At 42.0% G+C, this 27,476-nt stretch overlaps 1 protein-coding gene across 2 annotated transcripts in view; it reads right to left on the minus strand.

Annotated features, from left to right (window-relative positions):
* The window catches only part of FAT3 (FAT atypical cadherin 3), a 741,111-nt gene that overhangs the window by 141,884 nt on the left and 571,751 nt on the right, over window positions 1–27,476 (minus strand). For both annotated transcript variants that reach the window (XM_078658413.1, XM_078658412.1), the window contains exons 12-16: window positions 26,887–27,120; window positions 7,992–8,381; window positions 4,283–4,497; window positions 1,372–1,509; window positions 738–881 (exon numbers count right to left, since the gene is read on the minus strand). In XM_078658413.1, coding sequence (XP_078514539.1) covers window positions 738–881; window positions 1,372–1,509; window positions 4,283–4,497; window positions 7,992–8,381; window positions 26,887–27,120 — 1,121 coding nt within the window. The remainder of the gene's footprint in view (window positions 1–737; window positions 882–1,371; window positions 1,510–4,282; window positions 4,498–7,991; window positions 8,382–26,886; window positions 27,121–27,476) is intronic.

Here is a 27,476-nt window from a genome sequence, read left to right on the forward strand (position 1 = left end):
AAAGAATGAGCCAACAAAAAAACAACACTTGCTGCTGACAAGTGCCTACACTTCTAGCTGTAGTTCGCCATAGAGAGCAAATTAATCAAGGTACAATGGAGCATATTTATGTAGAAATCACGCAGCTCAGCGCAGCAAGTCACCTTGATGTGCTGCATGATAGGGAAAGGGCAGGAATGTGCCGTATTTAAAATAATCAAAATGTGTCGCCCTGTCACAATGTGCTGGAAAGTGCCAACACAGGCACCTTTGCACCTTTCTGTACAAAAACAATCACCCAAGGCATTTTCCACTTTCTATGTGCTGCAAAATAAACATATTTCTCCTCGTTACGCCTCACCTGAGGAGGCATAGCAGGTTTGACGCATTCCTAGGCCTATCAATTATGGGAAATGTTGGAATGCATTGAAATCCATGGGTGTTTCATGGGAACACCCACGCTCCACCCATAGAACGCCTCCCTGGGGCAGAGTAACGCAATGCAGCGATTTGCGTTACGTTGCATTACTCTGGTTTAATCAAGCCCCTCAGGGAAACGCAAAGTGGCCTTGCGTGGCTTGATGAATCGCTTTAGAGGATGCGTTGTGCTTGCACCCCGTTGCGTGGTGCAAATTAACCGCAACTGCTTCATAAATATGTCCCCAATTGTCTAAGAGGTCTGAACAATCAAGATGCACAAATCCTTCAGGTTCATGCAAAGATCCTTCTTCATTGGGAATGAGAAATGATCTCCTTACCTGGATTACAGCGGTTTGATTGATTGGTGTAAAAAGGGGGCTGTTGTCATTGATGTCAGAGATGTCTATGTTTAGGGTCACCGTTGATGACAAAGGTGGGGTGCCGCTGTCCCGGGCCTGAATCAGCAGTGAATATCCGGACACCTAGGGCATAGCATAAGACAAACCTTAGTTTTTTCCTGGCATTTTATCTCATTCCTAAATGATGTTGATTTCATGACAAATTAAGACTTAGCAAAAGAATAACATATTTGCCAGTCAGATTGCAGTCAGTGTGGTGCTGCTTCAAAGTCTACACTTTATCAAAAAATCACATTATTACAGTTCTGAGCTAAAAATAAGGCACAGACTTGTTTTAGACATCTTATCAAATGCGGGATTTTAAAATATTAAAGCTCTGTCATAGACACACATGCCACGTATCAAAGATGTGGACTATATTTGCATAAGTCACAATGTTGGAATTTAGCTTTCAAAGTACAGTTAATTGTTTATGAAAAATATGAAATTATTCTATAAGCATATTTTTTAAAACACAAAAGTGGCGCTTCATAAACACACATTTAAGCAGTGAACATATACAACACAAGCCTCAATTCCAACACATATAAATGACAGCCCCAAAAATTCTTACTCGTTCTCTGTCCAATTTTTCCTTAATTTTTAGAAGTCCCACAACAGGGTCAATAGCAAATTGACTATCTCGATCCCCGCTGACAATCGAAAAACGAATAAGCGCATTGGCTGGACTGTCCAGATCTTCAGCGAATAGCTGCATGGAAATGTATAAAAAAATGCAGTCATAAAATAAATACAATAATAAATAACCTTTACTGGTGTAATAAACACTAATTGATGTTTTATATTTCTCGATCAACTTCTTGTTTAGAACTGAACTTCTAGTTTAATACAGCTCACATGGTAAGTGGGTTGGAAATGGAGAAAGGAGACATTCTTTAGGTTGATAAATGTGGGAGCTTCAAACTTCTGGAGTGTTGAAAAAGAAGATCTAACAGATAAGATTTCATCAAGAAATGGGCACTTCTGATACTAGCACATAGACTTGGCAGCAGTGTAAGTAGACCACATGAAATGCTTGCATTATGATAATAGCTTTGACTTGAAAACTATCTGCCTCACTTTTAGCTTCAGTGTATCTTTGAGATCAGATGCAAATTGTGGATCTGCTCAATTTCAAATCAAAAGTTTCTGGACTTTTGACCCATGCAATTTCCTTCATGTAATTCCTGGAGGAATTTGCACATCCGAAGTAGTGCGCAAACAAGAACACCTTGCAGTAATGCCGGTTACAGACACGGTTACCATATGTTGTTCTCCGCTACATGGGGGTAAACTCAGAGCCAGGTGCAAAAACTAACCTGATAGCACACACAAACAGTATTTTCACCAGCCAATGTCTCTACTTGATCTTGTCTTTACAAGTTGCTCACAGTAAAGCAGTTAGAAGCGAATGTGTAAATTCATTGGTATTTTAATTAAATCAGAAATTAGTAAATTTAAGCAAAAATTGCAGCATTCATGACAATTCACAGCTGCGTTCTCACTGCTTGGATTCAGCTTTGTTTCAAGGCAGAAGGGCTGGCAACAATTTGCTGCCTTGTTCTGCCCTAAAAAAAGCATTGTAAAAACAAAAACAGTGGACCCAGGGGGCAATCGAGGAGTGGGTGGGGAGAGCAACATGGAATGTGTGGGAGTAGGAAAAAGCCGCACATGAGGGAGAGCAACACAAGGGAGGAGAAGAACATTAGCGAAAAGGCAACACAGGGCATAGGGGTGGAATGTAGTTTGGTGGGGAGAAGCTAGAGACAGAGAGCTTGCATCTTTAGGGAGACAGCAACATGGATAGCAGGCAGTGGGTATTTGGCGGTGCAAAGTAAACAAAGGAGAGATAAAGAAAACACATGCACTCTCATGGTGTGCTTAAGCAAAAAGAAAAAAGTAGTTCCATACAAGTGAAAAGTGGAAGGATAAAAGCCAGCCAATCAAAGACCTGGTCATGAGGCTATGTACCATGGGAGGCACAACACAGGATGGAAGAGCTGGGACAAGGAAAACCATTCAGTAACTAGCAAGCAAATGATAAGCAATGGACAGGCTGTAAACTTCTGTAAGTTCCTGGTAAGTCCACAATAAGTATTTTTCAACCAGACAGCTTGCACTGTTTGGCATGCTTTACCTAAATATTGGGAGCTGGGAACAGAAAGAGAAGGTGAGAGAAGGGGTGACTTTGCCAGTTACATTGAAGGTGTAGCAACTATGATATGGTCCCAGCATGGGACATCAGAGGCAGAAGGACACCAGGGTCAAGTTTGCTGCACGTGCTGTTATTGTATGTGGTCCTATCCCACAGTGGCTGTAATTCTTTACGGGTAGGACAGACATGGCTGGGATACCCCATATAGTGAAGATGTGGGCAATTAGAGGAGAGACACAGTTTATGCAAAGCTAAGTTTCTGTGAGGAATTGAAAAATGTCCTTCCTACTGTGCTAATTGCTCATTTTAACATTAGTTATTAACAGTTAAAAACTGTTAATGTACCTGTGTTCTTTCTGTTGGTAATGCAGATGACTGAGGCAGAGGGCTATGTGTTGAAGAGGATGGGAGAGTGTACGCTTTGGATCTATTCTCTTCCTTTCCTCCTCTATCAACGCAAAGTTTCTTTGCCCATCTAAGTGCCATTTCAATGTCATTTGCTTGTGTGCAACTAAAGGGATCCTATTCTGTGTCATATAACAGAAGAGGGTGCCTCACCATTAATGTCAGGATCAGCGACCTCAGTTTGATAAACATGTGATACTAAAAATGACTATCTAGGAAGATTTTTAAAGCTGTGTGTTATATGTTCTCCTTCAGAATAAATCACTAGTTTATCAACAGGATTTCCTTAGAAGTGCCACCACCTTATCTTCAGCAGAATAGGAGAAAATAGACGAGAAGACATGGAAAGAGCCATCATTTAAATATGTGAATCTGTCCCTTCTTGAACAACATTGGACTCCCTGGATTAAACAATAAATATTATTTAATGATGCTCGTTTTAGTGGTAACGTTCAAACCCCTTTTCTACAGGTGAAGACATACAGGTTTTGTGTGCCCACAACCATCAGGTCTTAGGAGTCCAGTCCCTTAGCAAAGCAAATCAATCCATGTTTAACAATATTTACAATTTCTGAGTACATCTCACAAAGGCACATCCTGTTTGCTCTCATATTTCTCGAAAGTCAAGTCAGTCATGTAATCCCTTGGGGCACTCTCTTTCTAAAGGATCAAAGGGAGATTAGTCCCCTGTTACGAAAAAAACTCAAAAGCAAACAAAAACCCAGCTAGAAGTGTTGAGAATGGCCACTGAAAATGAAAAATGAACCATCCTAGACTCAATCACGACATGACACTATTTCCAAGTCAACTTGGGGATACATTTTCAAAAACAGTTAATCAGGTGAAGAAATAATAAAAAATTTTTTTTGAGAAATAAAACTAAATGTGTCTTCTACTAATGAAATAAAAGTAACCTCATACTGACCAAGATGACAGAATCACCAATTGAAGCATCCTCGCTGATGACTGCACTGTACATCTGCTGGTTAAATTTTGGCGCGTTGTCATTGACGTCGGTTAAGTTGATGTTCACCGTTGTGACTGCACTTAGAGGCGGCACGCCCCCATCTTTCGCTTCAACTACCAGATAGAAATCTCTGCATGCCTCATAGTCCAGTGTTTCAAAAACTGAAATGACACCTAAAAAGATAGGAAGACAGAAATAGTTTGGTGGAATTTCTGATTTTCTATGGTATCAATTTTTTCCAATAAGTCACAAATTTTGTAATGAGGCCTTAAATTACTATAAATTGGGCTATAAATTGAGCTCAAAACTTGAAAGGTGCAATTTGTGTAGGTGCAAATCTCATAGGCTTGGCTCACCTGGTTTCTGGCATCATGACCATCCATACATCAGTTTCATGCATTAGAGCTAGCGACATCCATAAGATAACGCTGATGCCAGCCTGAGCGGTGGAGAGGGGATTGGGTAATACGAAGGAACAGAAGTCTTAATGAGAAACATCATTTCAACACCACTATCTTCTCCATTCTTTTGATATTCCCTTCGCACATTCCAGCCTCCTGAATAAAATATGATGTATTGAGAAGCAAGCCTGATTAAGGTGAGCGAATTCATACGCATAAGGCTGCCACGGCCTGTGAAGAATAACACTAGCCGAGCAGATGGAGATTTGCCAAGGGTTATTGTGCTTCCAGAATAAGAATTCTTCAATATAATATATCAGGGCAAAGGCAATGGCCTCTGCGGAATATCTATTACCAGTTAGATGCTCTTGTGAGGGTTACAGGATTAGATGAGTGGGATTCAGATATTGGTTACTGCATAGATAAAGGTTTTTCTTATCAAATCTCTCCTGTATGTTGCTTTATAAGGCAAAAAAGGGGATACTCCGATGGAATCATCTGCCCCAGTCATAGGGCGGGGCTGATATGGAAGATGCAAAGAATGGCACCACATCACACAAATAATTTTGAATTCGTGAATAGTATTTTAATGTATCAAAAGTATTTTTTGTAGGTAGTAAACAGTGGTACTATTTAAATGTTTTGCTCATAAAACCTGCCAGCAGCACCCGTTGTTGGAAATATAAGTGTTAACATGTAAAGCGCATTAAATGTCACAACTTTCTGCTGATATTAAGAACTGCACACTCTCCCAAAAGGGATGTAAAGCTTTAACACTTTTTATGTGTATATTTTTTTAATGAATTTAATAGTATTTTTATGATTCTTCTGAAGGGGGTGTTCAATAGACTGTATAGTCAATAATATGTAATCCAAATAACCATTGTTTTAAAGGTAAATCGATCAATTCTGTTGTAGTAAAAAGACTATTATGATCGGTTGCTGTTTTTGACGAATACCCTGTTTTCCCATGGCCCGCAGTAATTGATTAGTATTTCAAACAGTATAGGTGTAGCTAGACTTCTCCCTGTCTGAGGCATGTAGCTCCACTCATGGGAGAACTTGGACAAAATACCTAGCTAAGTGTCACTAATGTTAATCAACTGAGGAAGTCAATTTCCAAGTTTCTGAGGTTTCCAACCCACAAAGAAGCACCCGAGTGCCACTCATCTGTGCCACAGATTTAGAGGGATGTATCTGTGTACCAATGTTTATGGACTGGCCAAATATGCCCAATTTATGTTGTTCGTGAAGGCTCAAGAAACGTGATCTCTTTTGTGACAATCATAAGCGAGAGATGATAAATTAAGCAGCACAGACTGCAAATTGCGTTTCTACCTATAGAAATGGTCTAGAATTTGGTATGCGTATGTTATGGTATCAGTGATGGGTCCTCCAGTTTTGGGGTGGTAGGGCAACACGAACGCGGGGTCAAGGTGGAGGGCAAAATAATTTTAAAATACCACATACCTGCTCCTGCGCCCGCCACCTCGGTGCTCCTCTCTTGACGCTGGTCACACTGCACAGGCTCCCAAGGGGCAATCACGGAACTGTCCTCTTGCTGAAAATACCAGCATGAGAGCAGCACCCTGATTGGCCTGAGCGGGCTGACTTGATGCTGGGGGCTTTCTCCAACCCAGCTATTGCAACACAGCTAGGTTGGAGAAACATGAGTGTGCATGTCTGTTTGGCCGACCAAACTGACATGCGCACTTACAAGTGCCCAACACTCTTCCCTAAAGCATGACACTCAGCAGGATGGCCCTGCCCCTGCCTCGGCTGGCAGTAACGAAAAATACAATTATTTTATTATCATTTTATTTTTCAGTCGGGCGATGCTTCTCCGCCATAACTGAGGAGCCGTCCCTCTATGGTATGGTATGTTGTTGACAGCGTCTAACACAATTCTGCACGTTTCATTAGCAGTCCTGAACAAAAAAAGGCTCTGTTGTGACTTGCCAATTCCACTCTAGTAAAGAAAGAATGGATGGATAAACAGAGCCCAAGCCTAAAACAGAATGGGACACAAACTCTTCTGAGGCTCTCGTCAGTCACCTTATTTTTTTACAAATAGTTTGTGTAGATGAGCACTTTACAGCGGTGTGACTTGCAAAGTAGAACATACTGGAATAATACTTTTCTGTCGCCCATCAATAGCTGCAACATCATCTTTTGAATCCACTGGCAGCCATTTAAATATCGGGTATTGGGGTTGTAGAACGTTAGCTATACGTGTTGCAACTGACTCTATAAACGGTAGCACTATAATGCTTGGAATGTGACAAAACAATTCTGCTTTCACCAAGGTACACATCGAAGTCCAGCAAAGATCTCCAGCAACCAAGACTGAAGAGGATTTGAGGCAGTACTTAATTTGAGCCAGTGGTTTCCGGTGCTCAGCACTGGCACTTAATCATCAACCCTGACACCTTTCATGAGCACCAGTCAAGGACACATTCATGTACGGGGAGATTACGTGAATTGGCCACAATCACGGGATGTTGAGCCGATGTAGAGACTCGAACCTGGTTCCCCAACTCGCAAGTCGGCAGCTCTGGCCATTATGCCACATACGCTCCCCACTTTCATGGTTAGTGGTTGGTTATGTTTTATGTGGCTCTAACAAAAGAAATGGGCTGGCTTGAAGCTGCCTCCTGACGATAGCCCCGGCACTTAATTTTATTTACAAATTAACCACTGATTTGAGGTTCTTCTGCCTGTACAGAAGGATAGAAATTACAATAAAACAAAAGACGAGTATGTGCTCTTACTGGAAACTGTGTAGGAAGAACATTCTGCAGAATATACTTTTTTGACAGAAATACATTGAAATACCTTTTTCATTTTTATTACTCTTGGCGGAAATTTGTTATGGAACGCATTTAGATAAGCTATTCTGCATACCAGAGCTAAATCACTAGTACAAAATCTTAAAAGGATTCAGATTAGAATGGCCTTGAGGGAGCACACAGACTTTAGTGAATGTGTGTTTTAAGTCCTTACTGTTGGAGGCACGGCAAAAGAAAAGCAGTCGTAGTGCAAATGCATGCTTCTTTAATTATGAGATATAACCCTGCATTCCTGATCTATCTGTAAAGTTATGCACACATGTTACTTCAATAAAGCTTATTTTCCACACACTGGATTGTGTCTAGGCGCCTGGATACGCCCACGGGTGATTAGCCACGCTATACAAATCCTGATTGATTGATTGATTGAATAAAGTTTCAGTGTCACTCGTGAAATGTAGTGCTAATTTTGCAAACCTGTTTTTGGATTGATCCTGAATTTGCCTTGTTCATTCCCAGACCTCACACTGTATGCAATCTCTGCGTTTGTGCCAATGTCCTTGCTCGCTGCAAACACGGTCAGCACCTCGATGCCTGGAGATGTGTCTTCTGCCACAGTAACAAGATAGTCTCTTCGTTCAAACACAGGAGGGTTGTCGTTGATGTCCAGCACCGTGATGGTAACCACCGCCAGGGAAGACAGCATGAGCATGGGACTGAGGTCTGAAGCCTTCACTGTGATGTTGTATGATGCCTGCAACTCTCTGTCCAATGGCTGCTCCAGCATGACGATGCCTGATGTCTGGTCCACAGAAAAATGCCCGTCTGAAGAATCCACTAAAGAGTAGATCACTTTCCTGTTGATACCTAAGATAGACAAAATTACATTTGATAAACTTCATAAAAACTATTTAGCATATGTTCATGTACAACTCTTGAAGGAAGCTGGTATAATGATGCAAAGATTGTGGACATCCACAAAAGCAACACAATCTTAGATGACTAGTGTGACCCCTCTCTAGGTAGTTAAGGGCACTGTCTCCAATCCTGAACTTTTTATGTAGCAATCCTTGATTTCAGATGTGTTATTCTACTTAGTTCAATAGAAGCAAAACAGGATTACAACACACGGAGTGCATTAAGCTGTCAAACTAAAGTCCTGACCTGGAAATAGTGTCTGCCATAACCTGGAAGGATGTGGTTAACCTACATGTGCTTAAGAAAACCAATATAGCATAAGTCTCTGTGATAACAAGGTCCGCACACTGGAGTCTAACAAATGGAAGTCATATTGACAATTTGTAAAAGCTACAGGGTGATGAGAGACCAATTTAATGGACCATGAATATACTGGAGATAATGGAAAAGAGCAAGAATAACTAGTTACCACGAATCTTCTGACAGAGTGTAGCACAACACATAACTCTGTTGAGGTTTATTATGTTTGCTTGAATATTTATTGTTAGCAAATAAGCTGTAAACCACCATAAAACTATCAACCATGTAACTGTTCCGAATGTTATCTTCTAGTATTGCTTTATTGAGAACGTGGAGGAGGAAGAGCAACTTTGTTGCAATTTACCCCTGCTCTGGTGAGTCCTAATCCGGTGGTAATGAAATACAAATGCAAGGGAGGAGGCACAGGAATATCACGAAGAACTCATGATACACTGAAAGGTGGGGCAAGCATGGATCTACCTCAACCACAACAAAGGGGACCGGGCAATATGGATGAAAAACAACATCTAGATGATATTGTCTCCTACGTATCGTTTATAAAAATATCATCTCATTGGGTGTGGATTTTCTATTACTAACTCCATTCCGGTGATATTTTTGTAAACAATATTTAGGACTCAAAATATATGAAGGGCCGGACTGGGAACCCAAATCAACCCTGGCAATTTTGTCAGACTGCCCCCACCTCCTGGGGGGTAGAGGGGGCAGTGTGAAGCACTGCTGTTTAACAAAACCGTCCCTAAGCACTGGTGCTTTTTTTACTGGGGGCCGATATCGCAGCATCGCTGCAAAATCAGGCCCCAGTAACAAAACTGACCCCCACCATTCCAAAACTGGCTCCCACCCTCCCAGCCTCCCGGACAAACACCCGCTGTCAGCTACGGCCAGTCCAGCCCTGAATGTAAGTCATGCTATACTCCTTCAATAATATTCTGGAATCAAACCATTTGGATACAGTAAATGAGTTAATATGAAGGCAAAAAATCCCAAAGATTGACTTTACAATTAATAAGTAATTTAGAGAAAGAAACTGTATCAAATAAGATGCATTTAGACTATAAGAGGATGCTTCTTTGATGCCACATACTAGGTGAAGGAGGAAACATGGTAACAATGGGAATAGAAACCATATATTCTAATCTGCCATCGAGGTCTAGAAGGCAGCAGCCTACAATAAAATAGGGAGGTCCCCTCTTTTCACCTCCATGCCTGCTCTTGTGTGAGTCCCATGTTGCGTTTGATCATGACTGCATTTCTTCTAAAGCGAAACCAAAGGTGATGATGGACGGAGTATCATCTGCGGCGTCCCTCAAGGATCCTCCCTCAGTCCGACGCTGTTCAACGTCTACCTGGCGCCTCTCGCACGCAGCGCCCGACATCACAACCTCAACATAATCTCCTATTCCGACGACACGCAACGGATCCTCTCCCTCACCAAGGACCCCCTTACCGCCAAATCCAACCTTCACCAGGGAATGAAGGCCGTGGCCGACTGGATGGAGGATAGCCGCCTTAAGCTAAACACAGACAAGACGGAGAGCCTCATCCTCGGGCCCAACCCCTCAGCATGGGACGACTCCTGGTTGCCCGCATCGCTGGGGACACCCGCACCTACCAACCACGCCCGCAACCTGGGAGTCATCCTCGACTCGAAACTCACCATGACCAAACAAGTCAACGCTGTCTCCTCCACCTGCTTCAACACCCTCTGTATGCTCCGCAAGATCTACAGATGGATCTCGAAAGACACAAGGAAAACAGTCACCCAGGCCCTAGTCAGCAGCAGACTCGACTACGGAAACGCCCTCTACGCCTGAGCCCTGACCAAGCTCATCAACAGACTGCAAAGAATCCAGAATGCCTCTGCACACCTAATACCCGACGTCCCGCGCCGCGACCATATCTCCCCCCACCTGAGGAACCTACACTGGCTCCCCGTCGACAAAAGAATCTCCTTCAAGCTCCTGATCCATGCACACAAGGCACTCCACAAGACCGGCCCATCCTATCTCAACAGTCGACTCTCCTACTATGTACCCAACAGTAATCTCCGCTCCGCAGACCTCTCCCTGGCCACCGTCCCACGCATCCATAGAACCACAGCTGGAGGCAGATCCATCTCCCACCGCGCCGCCAAGACCTGGAATACCCTCCCCCTCAAACTACGACAAACTGAAGACCTTCTAACCTTCAGGTGACGACTCAAGATCTGGCTGTTCGATCAGTAGCAACAACACCCCCCCTCACTCCCCACCCTCAGCGCCTTAAAACCCTGTGGGTAAGTAGTGGGCTTTACAAATTATTTGATTGATTGATTGAACATTGCAAGGCAAAACCAAAGGGGATAATGGACGGAGTGTTGAACATTGCAAGGACTCACCCCCAGTCAACTGATCTGGGTTTAATCCATCATCATTCTTTAGCTCACTCCACCACCCCAGTTCAGACATGGCCATATGCAAATCAGTCTCACTCTGTGCCTCATGGGAACAGTCCAGCCCGAACTGCTAAGCAATGTCTTCCCTGGACCGGAAACAAGCATCCTGGGACCGGTTTCTGGCTAATCAGCCGTCATCAGCCAGGCTAGCTTGAATCCAGTGGCAAAGTGAGCAAGGGACCCACGTCCAGAAACCGGTACTAGAATGCTTGTTTCCGGACCAGTGAAGACATGGCTTGGCAGTTTGGGCTGGACTGTTCCCATGAGGCACAGGGTCAGACTGATTTGCATATGGCCATGTCTGAACTGAACAAAATACAGAGGTGGTGGTTTGAAAATGTGGTGGGGGGTTTCAAAATGAGTAGGGGCACATCAGACTAGCAAAGACTCAAGGGGACTACCCAAAACAAGCTGGTAGCTAAACTAAAGCCTCTTTCTATGTTTTTTTTGTTTTGTTTGTTTACCCTGTGTTTTTGCCATTTACAACGAGTTTCGCAGGATGGCGCTGTTGGATAGGGAATAGTTTAATTTTCTATCCAACACTTTCCCTACTGTCAGCGAGGGCTGGAGTTGGAATAGAAATTTTAACTATTCCACTATGTGTCAATATTATTAAACAATTTGAATAGTCGCAAACCCCTGGAGTAGATGTCATGGACCCCCAGTGGTCCCCAGACCACAGGTTAAGAACCAATGATCTATGCTGTTTTTGAGGCTATTGTTCACCTATATTTCCCTTTAACTATGCCATGCATCTAGCCAGCTATGAGCACATTGGTATTTTTTTTGTAAAATGTTTGTACTTTTGCCTAGTTAACGCAAAAACATACTGTATGTCATATTAAACGATTTCTTAATTATAAATGTATTTGATCATGTTTTAATGGAGCTCTTTATTTCTCAATATAACATTACTTGGGGGTGTTATTAAACTAAATGCAAGGCATTGCTATTTCCCCTAATTAATTCTGATTATTATTATGGCTTAGAACTAATTGATATTCTTAGAACCTAATGCCGCAAACATTCATTTATAGTCTTCACTTCCTAATGGAGCAGATATCAGTGTTTTTTCATTTTCTCTGGATCATAACTCTGGTGACAGCCATTGTGCTGATAACTCTGGTAGCCGTATGCCGTGAGTCTATGACTCAAAAGTGCTGATATTGGTGAAACACATTACACAATATCTATAAATACAACCACATTTGTTTTAAAAAATAGTTTTTGAGTAAGTTGAAATTGAACCCAAGCCCATTAAGAATCAATCGATCTCTAACTAATTTACCCATAAAAAACAGGAATAGAAGTAATAATAAAAGTCACTGTGTAGCTCCCTGTGCATAAATTGTCTTGGCGTGAAATGTATATTGTTGTACATTTGTTTAATGGGCTGCTGTCAGAATTAATTGTTTACTTTTTCTTACTACCAGACTGTCATTTTCTATCAATGAACTTTTTGAAGTAAAATTAACAACACTGGCCAGAATTGTCCAACAAAATGATACAGTGAGGCAAATGATAACCTCTGTAGTAAAGTAAACATTTCCTTGTTGCCCTGTCCAACATGAGTGTGGTGAACCATACGAACTAAATGAATTGTCGGGGGAATGGCAGCCACCTATAAACGGTGGGAGGGTTGGCTACAAGATGGGTGAGAGTAGCAGGATAGATGTAGGGCCTGATTACCTATCCGCCATGTTACGAGTTCCATTATGTTCTATTGGATATAATGGAACTCGTAATATGGCAGACGGGATATCCGTCACATTTGTGATGGAGTAACCCATCCGCCTAACTCATAATCAGGCCCTTAATGTGCATTATATACTGTGGGAGCTCTTTTCATCAACAAAGATAGTGTTTTATATGTAGCACAGCAAAGGAAAAGGGCAAACGTGGGTGATCAAATGAAGAGTTAAAAAGAACATTCAGACATTAATAGCGTGTATTCCACCAATTCATGTGCCTGTTTATTTAGTAAACATATACAGCACTGAATGATTTGAGAAGGATGCATTCATGGTAGAGACAAGATGCTTCCAAAAGTCTATTGAGACAAAACATCCATAGAAGCGAAAATGTCCAAATGTCTATGTTAGGAGATTCTAGTTGGTGGGGTGCCTAGTGCAGGTGATCAAAAGTTGTGGTTGTATGTCATGCATTCAGTTTCAATTAGAGCGTTATAGGTATTGCTTCCTTAAGCTCCATCAATATTGTTACATTCTCGTTTATTTGTGGAGAAACAGAAACCAACATGACTCACATTAGAGTGGTATCCGTCAAGGTTTGAGTACAGTTGTGAGTCATCCATGAAGAGTGACTTTTGAAGAGCAAATGAGCAATCCCAGGGCAGTGAACAGGAGATGCTTAGGCAGAGGAATGAAGTCATTCAGCTCAAGGTCATTGAGGCTAGTGTGGAAAATGAAGTAATGCAATTTAATCCTGAATCTTTGAATCTCTAAGATCAAAAACATAATTCTATATCTTTCAATATTTTTTGTGAAATGGCGGCCACCACTAATAACAAATCAAGTAACATTTATGTGAGAGACATTTTCCCCAAAGGGGGGATAAGTAGGTCTCCTCTCTCTTAGTTGATGGACCTTATAGGATTTAGCCTGACTGCATGTTGCCAGTGAACTCCTGGGGGTGACTCCTCTATCGGGGTGACTAGACCCTAACAAGCATTTATGTCACTGCGGGGCATATTACCAACAAGTAGCGATATTTATCGCTAAATAGGCTTAGCGACAATTTTTTTATTGCTGCCTTTCGCTGGATATGTTAGCGGAGAAAACATGCTATTAGCAACTTTTTTCCCCATTGTGCTAAAATATCCAGCGATAGCGGCAAAATGCGTGAATATCGCTGAGAATACAGCGATATTCACGCATTAGCAACAAAATGCTCCTAGCCTTGTTATCCACCTCCCATTGGATAACATGGCTAAGAACTGGTCTGAGCAGGCGTTAGTTTTTGGCGATAGCGGGAATATTTCCATCGCTACGCCTGCCTTGCTAATAGGCGATAGCGACGTTAGCGACTGCTTTCAGTCGCTAACAGGTTGGGTACGCCCACTGTGCATGTCATTAGCAATAAATACCGCTGACATGCAAAGCGGGCCCCAAACCGCTCGCTATCGCCTAAAAGCTAACGCTAACATCAGTTAGCGACAGCTTGCTAATAGAGCGATAGAATTATCGCCGCTTAGCGGCCGAAAACGGCCACTAAACCGGCGATAAATGCCTATCGCCAACCTTGGTAATATGCCCCTGCATTTCTCCTGTGTATGCCATTAGATTACATCTTGTCGCGCCTTGACGGGCTCAGATCATTTAGCATGACTGCCTGTATGCGGTGCATGCAGTGGGACGGTTCTCAGCTGCTCGTTGGTGGAATCCATAGAGACCAACACCATGAGCTAATCAGTTAATGTAAAAATCATTTTTATCTCTCATACCTCTTCAAGCCGTCACAGGTGCAGACACCAGAAGATAAAACAGAAGCACCACATTGATCACCCAAGCACGACACCAGATATTTAAAAGGCCACACTGCAATTCAGCACTACACCTAAAAATCACCCCAAAAAGAGATATGGTACCCATTCGCTAGGGTGCCTAATCAGGGATATTAGGTGACATATAAATGCAAGCACGCAACAATACAACACAAGAGTGAGCGCACTAATGATTAAGACATTTTAAATAACATCAGCTAAAATGAGAATGCGAGCACAAAATCTAAAATTTCAACTGCAGCTCCTGGGATAAGGAATGTATTTGTCTAGAAATATCTTCTTTGTATGTATGAGAGCACTGGTTAAGCTGTGATCAAATGGGAAATTGAATGCAGTAGAAAAATAGAGTTCATCATGTTAAGGAAATGTCTGTCTTCCGAAATCCCTGAATGAATAAAAAATTTGAAACAAATAGTGAACTCTGAGGCAAATCCAGGTTTGCTCAGACCAGTATAATCGCTAGTAACTGCACACTAACTTAACTAGACTAAAATGAAATGACATACAACCTGGAATAGGGAAACTAGGGAAGCTGTAAGGATGCTTCTGCAACAATCTATTGTGCAATAAAGACGTAAACCCATTGCTTTATATTTTGTGTTTATTTTATAGAGATGCATTTGGGACTTTTTTGGCTTCTTGTTGCAGTTGTCAATCTTGGGATGAACCATCTCCTCTGTGGATGTCTAGGTTTTCTCAACCAAGTGGATTTCTTTGGACAGAGCATGTGATTTCACCTTGTTCTGAACCTGTGTGAGGTTTGCCAGTGCTCTGCATGGAAACAGGGTGGAAGAGAGAAACAATTTTCCACACAATTTCTGTGAGTGTGATGAGTGGTGTCTGAAGGTTGTAGCTTTTTACCCACATAGATATTAGGTTGTGGAGGGTATTGGGTCCTATGACCCTAGGCTGTATTGTCTTATGACTTGGCAATTTCATATCTCTGAAAATGTAGTTTTTATTTTTGTCCTCATTTATACGATTTTCATGGTTATAGCAACAATGTCACCTCCTAATCATAAGTGGAGGAACGCCCAAGGAACTGAGGTAAGACAGTGTCTTAAAAACCAGCAAGTTCATTGAGTTTAAGCGTCGATGTACCACCATAAAGAAACTCATGAAATTGCTTGATCGCGTTAGTTTAAATCATTGGACGTCCCTTCCTGCCCTACCACATAAGCCATATCCCAGAGTTCCCAGTGTTTTGTACGCTTACTTCTACTTCTTAATTCATCCAAGTTTCTAAACTTATCAACTGCTTGAAACCAATCATCTACTTTAGGAGGTGATGGAAGAATCCATTTTTTGCACACCTCACGTCTGGCTAGTGAACACCTCACGTCTGGCTGGTAAACTGAAAATGTAGCTTTGTATAATCTAAAAACATCTCTAGTTTTGCCAAAATGTTTCACCTAAGAAAAATTAAGAAAAATATATATTTGTGGATAAAATTGAATCGACTTATGACACTACTTAGTGAATCCATGACAGAACGAATAGATTTGTGACACAAGTGAATCAATATAACAGTATTTGCCAAAGAATTTCTGTCCCAGCAGTCTAGCAACAAACTGGGCCTTTTCACAAACATGGACAATTACTTTAAACAATAGAGATATGGGGCTCAAACGTTGCCTGTAATAGCCTTTGTTACTTAAAGAACAAAGGGCCACACCTTTCCTCCAGTAAAGATCTATTCAATAATGCAGTCAGTAATTATTGTTATAGAAACTAAAATTCAAAAAGGTCTCATAAAAATAAAATATAATTGGTCTATTCTACAACATTAAACAGTACAGTTTTGTATAATCTTCAGTACAGTTTTTCATAATCTAAAAACATCCCTAGTTTTGCCATAATGTTTCACCCAAGAAAAATTAAGAAAAATATATATTTTTGTATAAAATTGAATCGACTTATGACACTATTTGGTGAATCCGTGACAAAAAGAATAGATTTGTGACACAAGTGAATCAATATAACAGAATTTGCCAAAGAATTTCTGCCCCAGCAGTCAAGCAACAAACAGGGCATTATCATAAACATGGACAATTACTTTAAACAATAGAGATATGGGGCTCACACGTTGCCTGTAATAGCCTTTGTTACTTAAAGAACAAAGGGCAACACCTTTCCTCCAGTAAAGATCTATTCAATAATGCAGTCAGTAATTACTGTTATAGAAACTAAAATTCTAAAAGGTCTCATAAAAATAAAATATAATTGGTCTATTCTACAACATTAAACAGTACACCCTCAGACTGCCAGCAGTCACATTTCAGTAGGTTAGTAAAATACATGAACCTACAGGTTTGCACAGCATCCATTGCAAAAGATGTGAACATTAAAATGAGGCGTGAGACTCAATGATCTAAAGCAAGTACAGTGAATCATAAACTAATTGCAACAAGTATCTCTGACAGCACAAAAGGGTAAACGAAGACCTTTCCTCATTTTTAATACAGTTAATAAAGCGGCACAAAGATGCAATCATTCTTCAAACTATTACAGAGTATGGCACGCAACTGCTCAGTGGCCACCCCCCACCCCCCTATGCACAGGCGCATTATAATGTAGCTCTGTATGCAGAGATTGTCTCTGCTAATGAGCCCTAAAGGGAAGGAAAATTATGCGTGCCTACGCTTCTTACATAGGCTTAGCTATTTTAGAGCTAATTAAAATAGAATGCTAAAACAACATCACATACATTCCCAATTCACAAGTTGCTCTTCTCCGGGATACTGGGAAATTGGGCTACGGAGTAATATTCATGAAAAGCGAAGACACACTAAGTTTTCCTGTAATGGCTGAGAGATATAATGAGGTCCCACTAGATCATTTTGGAGGGAAAGAGGCAGTGGAGAGTTGGCAAGACATATTAAGATCCAGTGTCCCAGATGTTGCCGTCTAACCTTCATACATCTGTCAAACTACTACTCTGACCTGAACAGTAACAGAGAAAATGGTCGCTGAAATTAAAATGGCTGGGCATATGTCTAGATATCGTAATGGCGCATCGGGGAGCTATCTGATGTCTACTGTTGGGCTCATGACTGCTTTCTCGCCGGCCAATAAAGTCTCAAGGCAAAAATTGTCCACCTGTGTAAAACAAACAAATGGCACTTTTAATACAATTTTCAGCTAATTTGCATTGTACGACTGCTTGGCAACACTGCCTTCGTGTCACAGCTGCACTAAAACCGGAGGAATGGCTTCTTACAAGGAAGATGAGGGTCATATGATGTCAGCTTTGTATTTGCATTATAAAATGTCTGGGTAGTATCCAGTTGATTAGTAGATGACCAAACATTACAACAACCTGCTGTAGCGGCTGACAGAGAATGAGGGTGGAGGGGTGTGGGGGAGGAGACAAAATAATATTTTTTTTAAATACCGCTTACCTCTTCCCTCCGCCGCTTCTCCGGCGAGTCCCGGAACCAGAAAGCACCCAGGCTCCCCATAGCCAATCACAACACTGCAATGCAGTTTTGTAATTGGTCTGAGCGGTGTGGATGATCAGTGCTCAGATGGGGACAGGGGGCCGGGGAATGTTTCCCATGAGGCCGTGTAATGCAGCCTGGTGGGAACATGAAAAGTGCTCATGGCTGTTCGGCCTGTCCCAGACAGCCGACCAAGTAGTCATGCACACTTCAAGTGTGCAAACCACTCCTCCCCCTGTGCCCCAGCCCCGCCTCGCCATAACTGAACCCTGAACCTGCGGAAAATAAAATGCTAATAAATACATTATCATCATTTTATTTTTCCTGCTCAAAGAGCGGAGGGGCGCCGGTCCTCCGCCTTAGCGGAGGAGCTGCCCCGTGCAACCTTGAATATTACAGTTGTCTAATTGAGGTGGAAAGGATGGTGTTATGAATACAAGGGCCTCATAAGACAGAGAGATACAGTCCATTTTTGATATAAAACCCCAAAACAGTGGAGATTTTTGGTTAGTTCAGCTGTCCTCGCAGTGGAATTAAACCAATACTAAAACAAATATGCCTGCCAGTGGACATCATATGTCAAAATTCTCAATTGTGCAGCAAATATCATCATAAAAATCTAAATAATGTGTTCTTTATTTGCATTTGATGTATTGGCCATCATCTGTCATCACCAGCATATTTAGGTGACAAAGCAAAGCTCCTGAATTTCAATTGCTAGGCTGTATGTGGTTTTAGAAGTTTCTCACATTTTATGCATGGATGCAGAGAATTGGGTTTTGCCACCATGTCCAACACCCTCTCCACTATGAATGTCTGCACTTGGAACGCTCTGAATGCTTCTCCAAAAGACCTTGCTGTGCATGGTCGTGGCTATTGGATTGTGGGTTATGTGTTTATCATCTCCCTTTAATTTTAAATGCTCTATCTGGAGTGGAGTAATAACCTGCTAACAGATACCTTCTCAATGCGGACGGCCATTTAGCTCTCGTATTAAAAAACATACATGTATTGCTGCATTCCTTAGGCATACAATTTACATTTTACAGAACTGACTAAAATGTCAAGGGTTTGAAATTAATGTTGAATTGTGTGTACATATTGGTAGCATTTCCCCGACCAGCAGAGGAGGTGTTGGGGCTCTCTGTAGCTTCCACAATAAGGCCACAATTTAGAGCATCCCCCCATCATCAGAAAAGTGCTGACATGCTGGGGTAAGTATCACGCCTGCCCTGACCTTGGGTAAGGGTAACTGTTAAAGGTGGAACTGTATGGATGTGGGTTGAAGCAGGGGAAGTCAGATATGTTGCTTACTTTTACAATTCCACTCTTTTTGTTTGCTAAATGAGTGAACAAGAAATCAATATATATTTGTACACATTAATCCTAAACATTAAGTAATAGTAATAATGTGAGCTAAGTGTAGGTGAGAGGTCCGATAATCTTCCCTGGGGCTCTTGTTTGTAATTAAAGTTGATTTAATTGTCAATCTTATCCACACTTGTTAATACAGCCTTTATCATGAAGCTGAGCTGGTGATCTCTCACCGGTGTGGATTTATTTGAATACTCATTGATTAGTTGTGAATTATGGTAATGGCAGGCTTTCTTGCGAAGGAGCACAATTATAAACTGAAGACATGTATCCTCAAAACTAGAAGTGGTAGCCTGTGCGTAAATAAACCGGGGTACTCTTTTCACATTGGGTGGTTTACGATAGCATGGGGCGATGTGTGTTCTTCTTGCCTAAAAGTGTTAGTCTGACTACCTGAGTACTAGAGGCAGGGCCACTATTCTCGCTGGCTTGTCCACCTAGAGTGCTACTTACTCCTATCATGAATCAGAGTAGGCATTCCTCTTGAAGTAGCACTGGGCTCTTTTCTTCCTCAGCACAGCGGTGATGCTTTGTGCACCAGTCATGATGGGTGACCCATCTGAGAGAAGCCGAAACACTTTTGCATCAAAATTGCTTGGATACCTCAACTCCCAAGTGTAGTGTATCATATAATGGTTTATTCGCCCATATAAAGGCTCAGTGAGACCATCAGCCCTGGTAGATGTACAAGTTTCTTTTATTAAGCTGAAGTCTTACGGATGAATGGCAGTCTTGGAGGGTGGTATGACTTGCTTTACCGCAGTTAATTGCTCAGCGGCAGCCCTACCATCTCTGCTTAAGACACTGGTCACCATAGGGTTGACCCCAGCTGAAACCCAAGTAAAGAAGAAGGACTAACCAAAATCAGACATCCCTGTTTCTGTGAGGTTAGACTGACAGCAGCCTTCCCTTGGCTCTTCTTGGAAACTTGTGGGTAGTCAGTTTCAGGCAGGTTTGTCATCTATATTAAGGTTTGCATTCAAGCTCGATTGCTGTATTACCATCACCCGGCAGTGCTAGAAGAAGGTGCATTCTATCACACCTGTATCCCTATCAGACCACAAATCACTTAAATCCCTGATGCCTTGCTCCTTCATATGAAAGAGATTATATGGTTTCAGACTTGAAGAATAAAAGCAGAACATTTGTAGGGTAAAATTAAGCATACCAAAAACCAGGCAGTAATTTGTTGTAAAATCCTATTAAAATCAGTTTATTGTAAATCAGATTTAAAATCGATATCGTTCACAATGAGCTGTAAGAGAAAGGTTTTCTTTCCTGTAATGAACTATGTGGGAAAATATATACATTGCTATGAATCCATCCTTTTTGCTGATCACTTTTCATTTTACAGAAACAGATCATAAGAATGAAAGATACCTTTCATTTTATTTATTTGAACTTTAGCTGCAATAATGCTTCATCGCCTGCCTTTCACCTTGGCTGCTGGCTCTGGCAGTTGGCATTATAACATCACAACTGAGCTATAGTAAGTTCGTACCATTGAGCAGCTACATCATTCTCCTTTTACAGGTGTCTAGAGACGTCACAACTTGACTTTAATAAGGAAATCAGAGACAGTTTTTGTACTGGAATTGCAGGCTTCCATTTATTATACTGAGCTTTTGCCATTTGTAAGGGCCACACAGATTCTAATGTTTTTCTCTTTTCTGAAACAGAAACATGTAAGGTTCTATTGGTCCTGCCTGAATTCAAACTTGTGACTAGAAGATCACCACAAACATCAGTGGTAAGCATCTCACTCAGCGAGTCATCTTGTAGGACAACCAGCCCTAGATCTAATACATTGGCATCGTTGTCACACTTTACTTGGTCCATGTATGGGGATCCATGGAGTGGATTCAATTCATATGGCAAATATTCCTCATGTTCCGTTCATTGCCACTTTCAACCATGTTTGATGTTTTGAATAATTATATATGATTTAATAACACAACACTAGAGAGAGCGGTTGTCCTTGATATTGGACTCATTATAATCTCCAACTATGCTCTTTAACACCAGAGTTATAATACTCTTAATCCAATTCTGCCTGAACATTAGGTGTACTGCAGCCCCACCTAATTTATACAGTAACCGCCAATGAATATTTTCTTTAAAGGTGTGTGTTTGTTCCCACTGAAATAGTGGAAAGAGCCTTAAGTCTAAAAACCCATGCAGACTCCTTGCTATACTCGGTGAGTAAGCATTAAAGATATTATCTTCCTTGTAGTTAACAATATATATATAAAGGCAGCATCAATGCAGTCCTCTCTTAACCAAAGTTTTGAAGATGTGAAAAACCACAAAACTTCACATCTTACCATACTAACCTCATTACAGATAGGCAATGGGAAAATGTGCAAATGGTAATGCTGCCACCCAGATGTGATAACACAATCACTGTCTTTGTTTAAAAGGTATGCTGTGGGTTTACCACAACATATTCAGAGGGGGATCTTACAAAATATGCTCATAAACTGTAAACCTATTCATAGCACATACACCACAAATCACACCTTAATTCTATCTCTGGTCCAACTGTGATGCCATTTTAATATGTATTTCCTGTGAGTTAAACCTTTAAGGTTTAGTGAGATGAAATCACATCTGTAGAGATTTATATGAATGAATAGCTTCATGATGTTAAATCGCACTAACACATATTTTAAAAGTCCTGAATTGTTTTTTTATTTGATAGAGACTATGGAACAATATTAAGAACCAAAGCACCAGATGTACAAAAGGTTTTAGCATTCACAAACCCTCCAAATTACTAAATCAGAGAGTTTGTAGATGCTAAACTCCTTTTTATATGTACTAAATGCATTCAGAGATTCAGAAAAGTGATTCCGAAAAACTAAAGGTCTTTTTAAATGGATACTGAGCAGGTATTTGGAAGGGTCATGTTGTAGGCATCTCTTCCAAATAGAGAATCAATATGCTATGTATCTTTGTTTTGGGACCGAAACCCAGTTGCAAAACAGTGATGTTTTCCTGGCATTTCAATTGCCAAAGGTAAAGGGTCTCTTTGGCATCCCTCTCCCTTTGCAAATGTAAAAAAAAAGTCTGTTCAAATCCATCGTTTTTCCACTCCACACCACCCTGGGTTAGACAATGGCAATATGCAAATCAGCGCTGACCCTGTGCCCCATGGGAACAGTCCAGTCCGAACTACAAAAGCCATGTCCTTCCCAGAACGGAATCAAGCATCCGAGGACCAGCCCGGTTTCGAGGTAACACCTCTCGTCAGCCCGGCTAGCTTGACTCCAGTGGTGTGGAGTGTCTGGGACTCACGTCTGAGCATCCCCAGTACACTTAGAGCGGTAATTGCAAACACAACAGTGATGGACAGAGTGTGGATCAATGTCACACATTCAACCCAGTCCAAAGATCTGGGCCCAAATCCATCGTTTTTCCACTCCACACCACCCTGGGTTAGACAATGGCAGTATGCAAATCAGCGCTGACCCTGTGCCCCATGGGAACAGTCCAGTCCGAACTACAAAAGCCATGTCCTTCCCAGAACGGAATCAAGCATCCGAGGACCGGCCCGGTTTCGAGGTAACACCTCTCGTCAGCCCGGCTAGCTTGACTCCAGTGGTGTGGAGTGTCTGGGACTCACGTCTGAGCATCCCCAGTACACTTAGAGCGGTAATTGCAAACACAACAGTGAAGGACAGAGTGTGGATCAATGTCACACATTCAACCCAGTCCAAAGATCTGGGCCCAAATCCATCGTTTTTCCACTCCACACCACCCTGGGTTAGACAATGGCAATATGCAAATCAGCGCTGACCCTGTGCCCCATGGGAACAGTCCAGTCCGAACTACAAAAGCCATGTCCTTCCCAGAACGGAATCAAGCATCCGAGGACCGGACCGGTTTCGAGGTAACACCTCTCGTCAGCCCGGCTAGCTTGACTCCAGTGGTGTGGAGTGTCTGGGACTCACGTCTGAGCATCCCCAGTACACTTAGAGCGGTAATTGCAAACACAACAGTGATGGACAGAGTGTGGATCAATGTCACACATTCAACCCAGTCCAAAGATCTGGGCCCAAATCCATCGTTTTTCCACTCCACACCACCCTGGGTTAGACAATGGCAATATGCAAATCAGCGCTGACCCTGTGCCCCATGGGAACAGTCCAGTCCGAACTACAAAAGCCATGTCCTTCCCAGAACGGAATCAAGCATCCGAGGACCGGCCCGGTTTCGAGGTAACACCTCTCGTCAGCCCGGCTAGCTTGACTCCAGTGGTGTGGAGTGTCTGGGACTCACGTCTGAGCATCCCCAGTACACTTAGAGCGGTAATTGCAAACACAACAGTGATGGACAGAGTGTGGATCAATGTCACACATTCAACCCAGTCCAAAGATCTGGGCCCAAATCCATCGTTTTTCCACTCCACACCACCCTGGGTTAGACAATGGCAATATGCAAATCAGCGCTGACCCTGTGCCCCATGGGAACAGTCCAGTCCGAACTACAAAAGCCATGTCCTTCCCAGAACGGAATCAAGCATCCGAGGACCGGCCCGGTTTCGAGGTAACACCTCTCGTCAGCCCGGCTAGCTTGTCTCCAGTGGTGTGGAGTGTCTGGGACTCACGTCTGAGCATCCCCAGTACACTTAGAGCGGTAATTGCAAACACAACAGTGATGGACAGAGTGTGGATCAATGTCACAATGTAATGAAAAAGCAGCACTGGATAGCATATAAGGCAAATAGGAAGGTAGAGGAAATTGAGAGAAGCACAATGTGACCAGCTATACACTAGTCAGCCTTACCTATGAACATACCACTAAAATTAATCTGACCCGACATTTGTTTGAACTATAGCTAGAAAAGTGCTCAGCTACATGGAAAATGATTGAAACATACTTAATTGAATCCTATTGATCATAGGCTACAAAAGACTGAAATGAAACCTCTGCATGGACGCAACATACAGAAACATCTAACCTTTTTTAGTTGAAAGACAACTGTTTTTTGCACACTGCCTAATGGGACACACATTGTAAAAAATCGATCGAATGATTCCCCTAGCTTCACTGCTCAAGGCACTGATGGACTCTGACATCAATCCTGCATGTGAGCTGCTATTAACCATTCCTTTCTGCAAATGTTGCGGCCATTGCGTTTTCCTTCACATAGAAACAGAGCTTAATTTGAGCCCGTGGTTTCCTGTGCTTGGCACCGGTACTTCATTGTCAACAACGGCACTTATTACAGTCTGCCACATGGTGGGGTTGTCTATCTAATTTACAGATAAGCACAACAGCAGTTGTTTATTAAGTAAATATAAATTAAACAAGCATTGGCATAGCCAGTAGGTCTAGCATTTGGAACCTTATAAGTGTTTAGCCAGAGCTATTTGCTTTGCCATTGTCTTTAAACTATGTTGTAGAGCAGTGTGGCTGCTGTACAGCATGTTGAAAAGCTATAATAAAAAAAGTGTTTTAAACATTTTTGTTTACTTACATATAACCAATATGTACAACTGAACGACCCTAAAAAAATACAAATTAGCATAAAAAATGTCTTCTAGTTTTTTTGTCCTTGCAATGCTGTCAACATCTTACTGCCTGTTCTAATGCTTGTTTGTTATAGCTTTTTTTTGTTATGGGGAGCACACACAGAACGGGAGGGTGGAGGTTAGGAAATAGTACCTGAATTACAACATGAGCAGCAGACGAACACTAGGGGAGAATCAACAGAGGCCAGATTCTGAGGGCCGACTGAGATAGTGCTGAGTGATGCTGAGGTGGTGCTGAGGTGGTGGTGTGCTGGTGCGGAGGTGATGCTCAGTTGATGCTGAATAATACTCTGGTGGTGCTGAGTGATGCTGAGGTGGTGATTTTCTAGTGCGAAAGTGATGCTCAGATGATGCTGAGTGATACTGAGGTGGTGCTGAGTGATGCCGAGATGGTGCTGAGTAATGCTGTGGTGCTGAGTCATGCTGTGGTGCTCGGGCAAGCCAGCCCTTTCTTTCCCTTCCTAAAATGAATTCCATTTCATTGCTCCACTTAAGAATAAAGTCCAGGTAACCATATCACTGTGGAGCAGGGTCAGTAAAGCAATGGGCCTTCCTTCACAAATAACCCAGTGCACACCCACCCCTAATGTGTATCACACCTCAGGTAAGCATTGCCCCCTTTACTAATGATCCAGCTACTTAACTGCTGTCAGTGAAGCCTCCTCACTTGTCAGTGAAGAGCCAGTTCAAACTTCCCCTTAGAGAAATATACTGATACATTCTGGCACCAGTTATCTGAAGTGGACATTGCAGTAGATTGAGAGCAGTTTTCCAACTATTGCAGACTTCAATCGTCACATGCTGTAAACTTTAGCACTAAGCCACCACCCATACCACCAGATGAGCTTCCACTGATGTACGACATGTTACAGCTGTTTTGGTACTCCTGTAACATCTGTATACCTCACTCTTAATATACAGAAAATACATTCAAACAGGTGCGGATGGAGCAGGTAAGAGCAGTGGGCGGTGCGGGTCAGGGGGGTAAGTAAGTCGACAGATGACAGAATAGGGAAGCAGAATAAAAAAACTTAAGAAAAGCACTTTCCTTACGCCTACCGCATCCCTGGCTCAGCGATGCGGCGAGCACAAGGTGTGTCGTTTTATTTATTTTTCTATTTTGGTTCCCTATTCTGTCATCTGTCGACTTACTCCCTCCCCGCTGCCCCACTGCTCTTACCTGCGCCAGCAGCACCTGCATTCAAAAAGTTTGAGTTTAGCAGACTTTGTGTGTCAAGGCCAGATGAAGAAATGAGAAGATTTAGTAGCCCTACTGTACCATATCAGTCACCATTTCCTTGCTACTTACAACAATGTAATAGTAAGAGCACCCATTTGCAGATATTGATATTATACATGGAAGAAGCTGGGATAGCTGATTTTGCTCTGTAAACCTGGGAAACTGAGGGGCATATTATCAAGGACGGGCGATACATTATCGCCGCTTTTATCGGCAGGAAACTGCAGATAAAAGGGCGATAATGGGCTTGATAATATGCTCTATAGAATTCCTATCGAAGCCCATGTTAAATGTGAAGAAATCTAACATGGGCTTCGATAGGAAATCTATAGAGCATATTATCAAGCCCATTATCGCCGTTTTATCGGCAGTTTCCTGCCGATAAAAGCGGCGATAATGTATCGCCCGTCCTTGATAATATGCCCCTGAGTGTTGCCTGAACCTCTGTACACTTGCCACAGATCACATAGAATTTACACAGAGCTGAATAATGGGGCAACATAAACCATTACAAGAATGGACAAAAGGAACATGAAGGGTAACAAGGATGAAAGGAACATTCATTTATTATCTGTGACTTACCAACATCAGGATCGGTTGCCTGCACCCTTGTTAGCAAAGCTTTAGCAGCCGTGTTCTCGTAGACGCAAGCATTGTAGTGATCTGAAGAGAACACTGGAGGGTTATCATTAACATCTTCTAAAGTTAAATGGATTTCTGATTGGCAGGATCTACCACCTCCATCTGTTGCCTTGGCAACTAAATTATATGTTGAGATTTTTTCTCTGTCCAAAAGGGCCAATGTTTTGAGCTCACCTGAGAAGAAATACATGGAAAAAGCATTACTACTACTATGCTACTATAGGGTATAGCAGTGCCACATTGTCTCCTTCATATTTGTATGGCATTCGTTAGCATCCGAGTCTTAATTATGAGAAGGTACAGAGTCAGTAATATGAAAGTCTCCCCTGAGACTGCACACACTTCGGTAATAGGACCTGATTTGGACCTATACAGTTCTAAAGAGGCCTATATTTACATAGCTAATGACTACCAAATACAACGATTTAAAATTCTAAATAAGAGACCTTCTTTTATTTCCAGGACAACTTTTCTTTTAAAGATGGTTTAGGGAAAGTGGTAGAAGAACAGGCATGAACAAGGTACTGTTG

This window comes from Lissotriton helveticus, chromosome 8 (assembly GCF_964261635.1).
Source record: "Lissotriton helveticus chromosome 8, aLisHel1.1, whole genome shotgun sequence".
Taxonomy (NCBI): domain Eukaryota; kingdom Metazoa; phylum Chordata; class Amphibia; order Caudata; family Salamandridae; genus Lissotriton; species Lissotriton helveticus.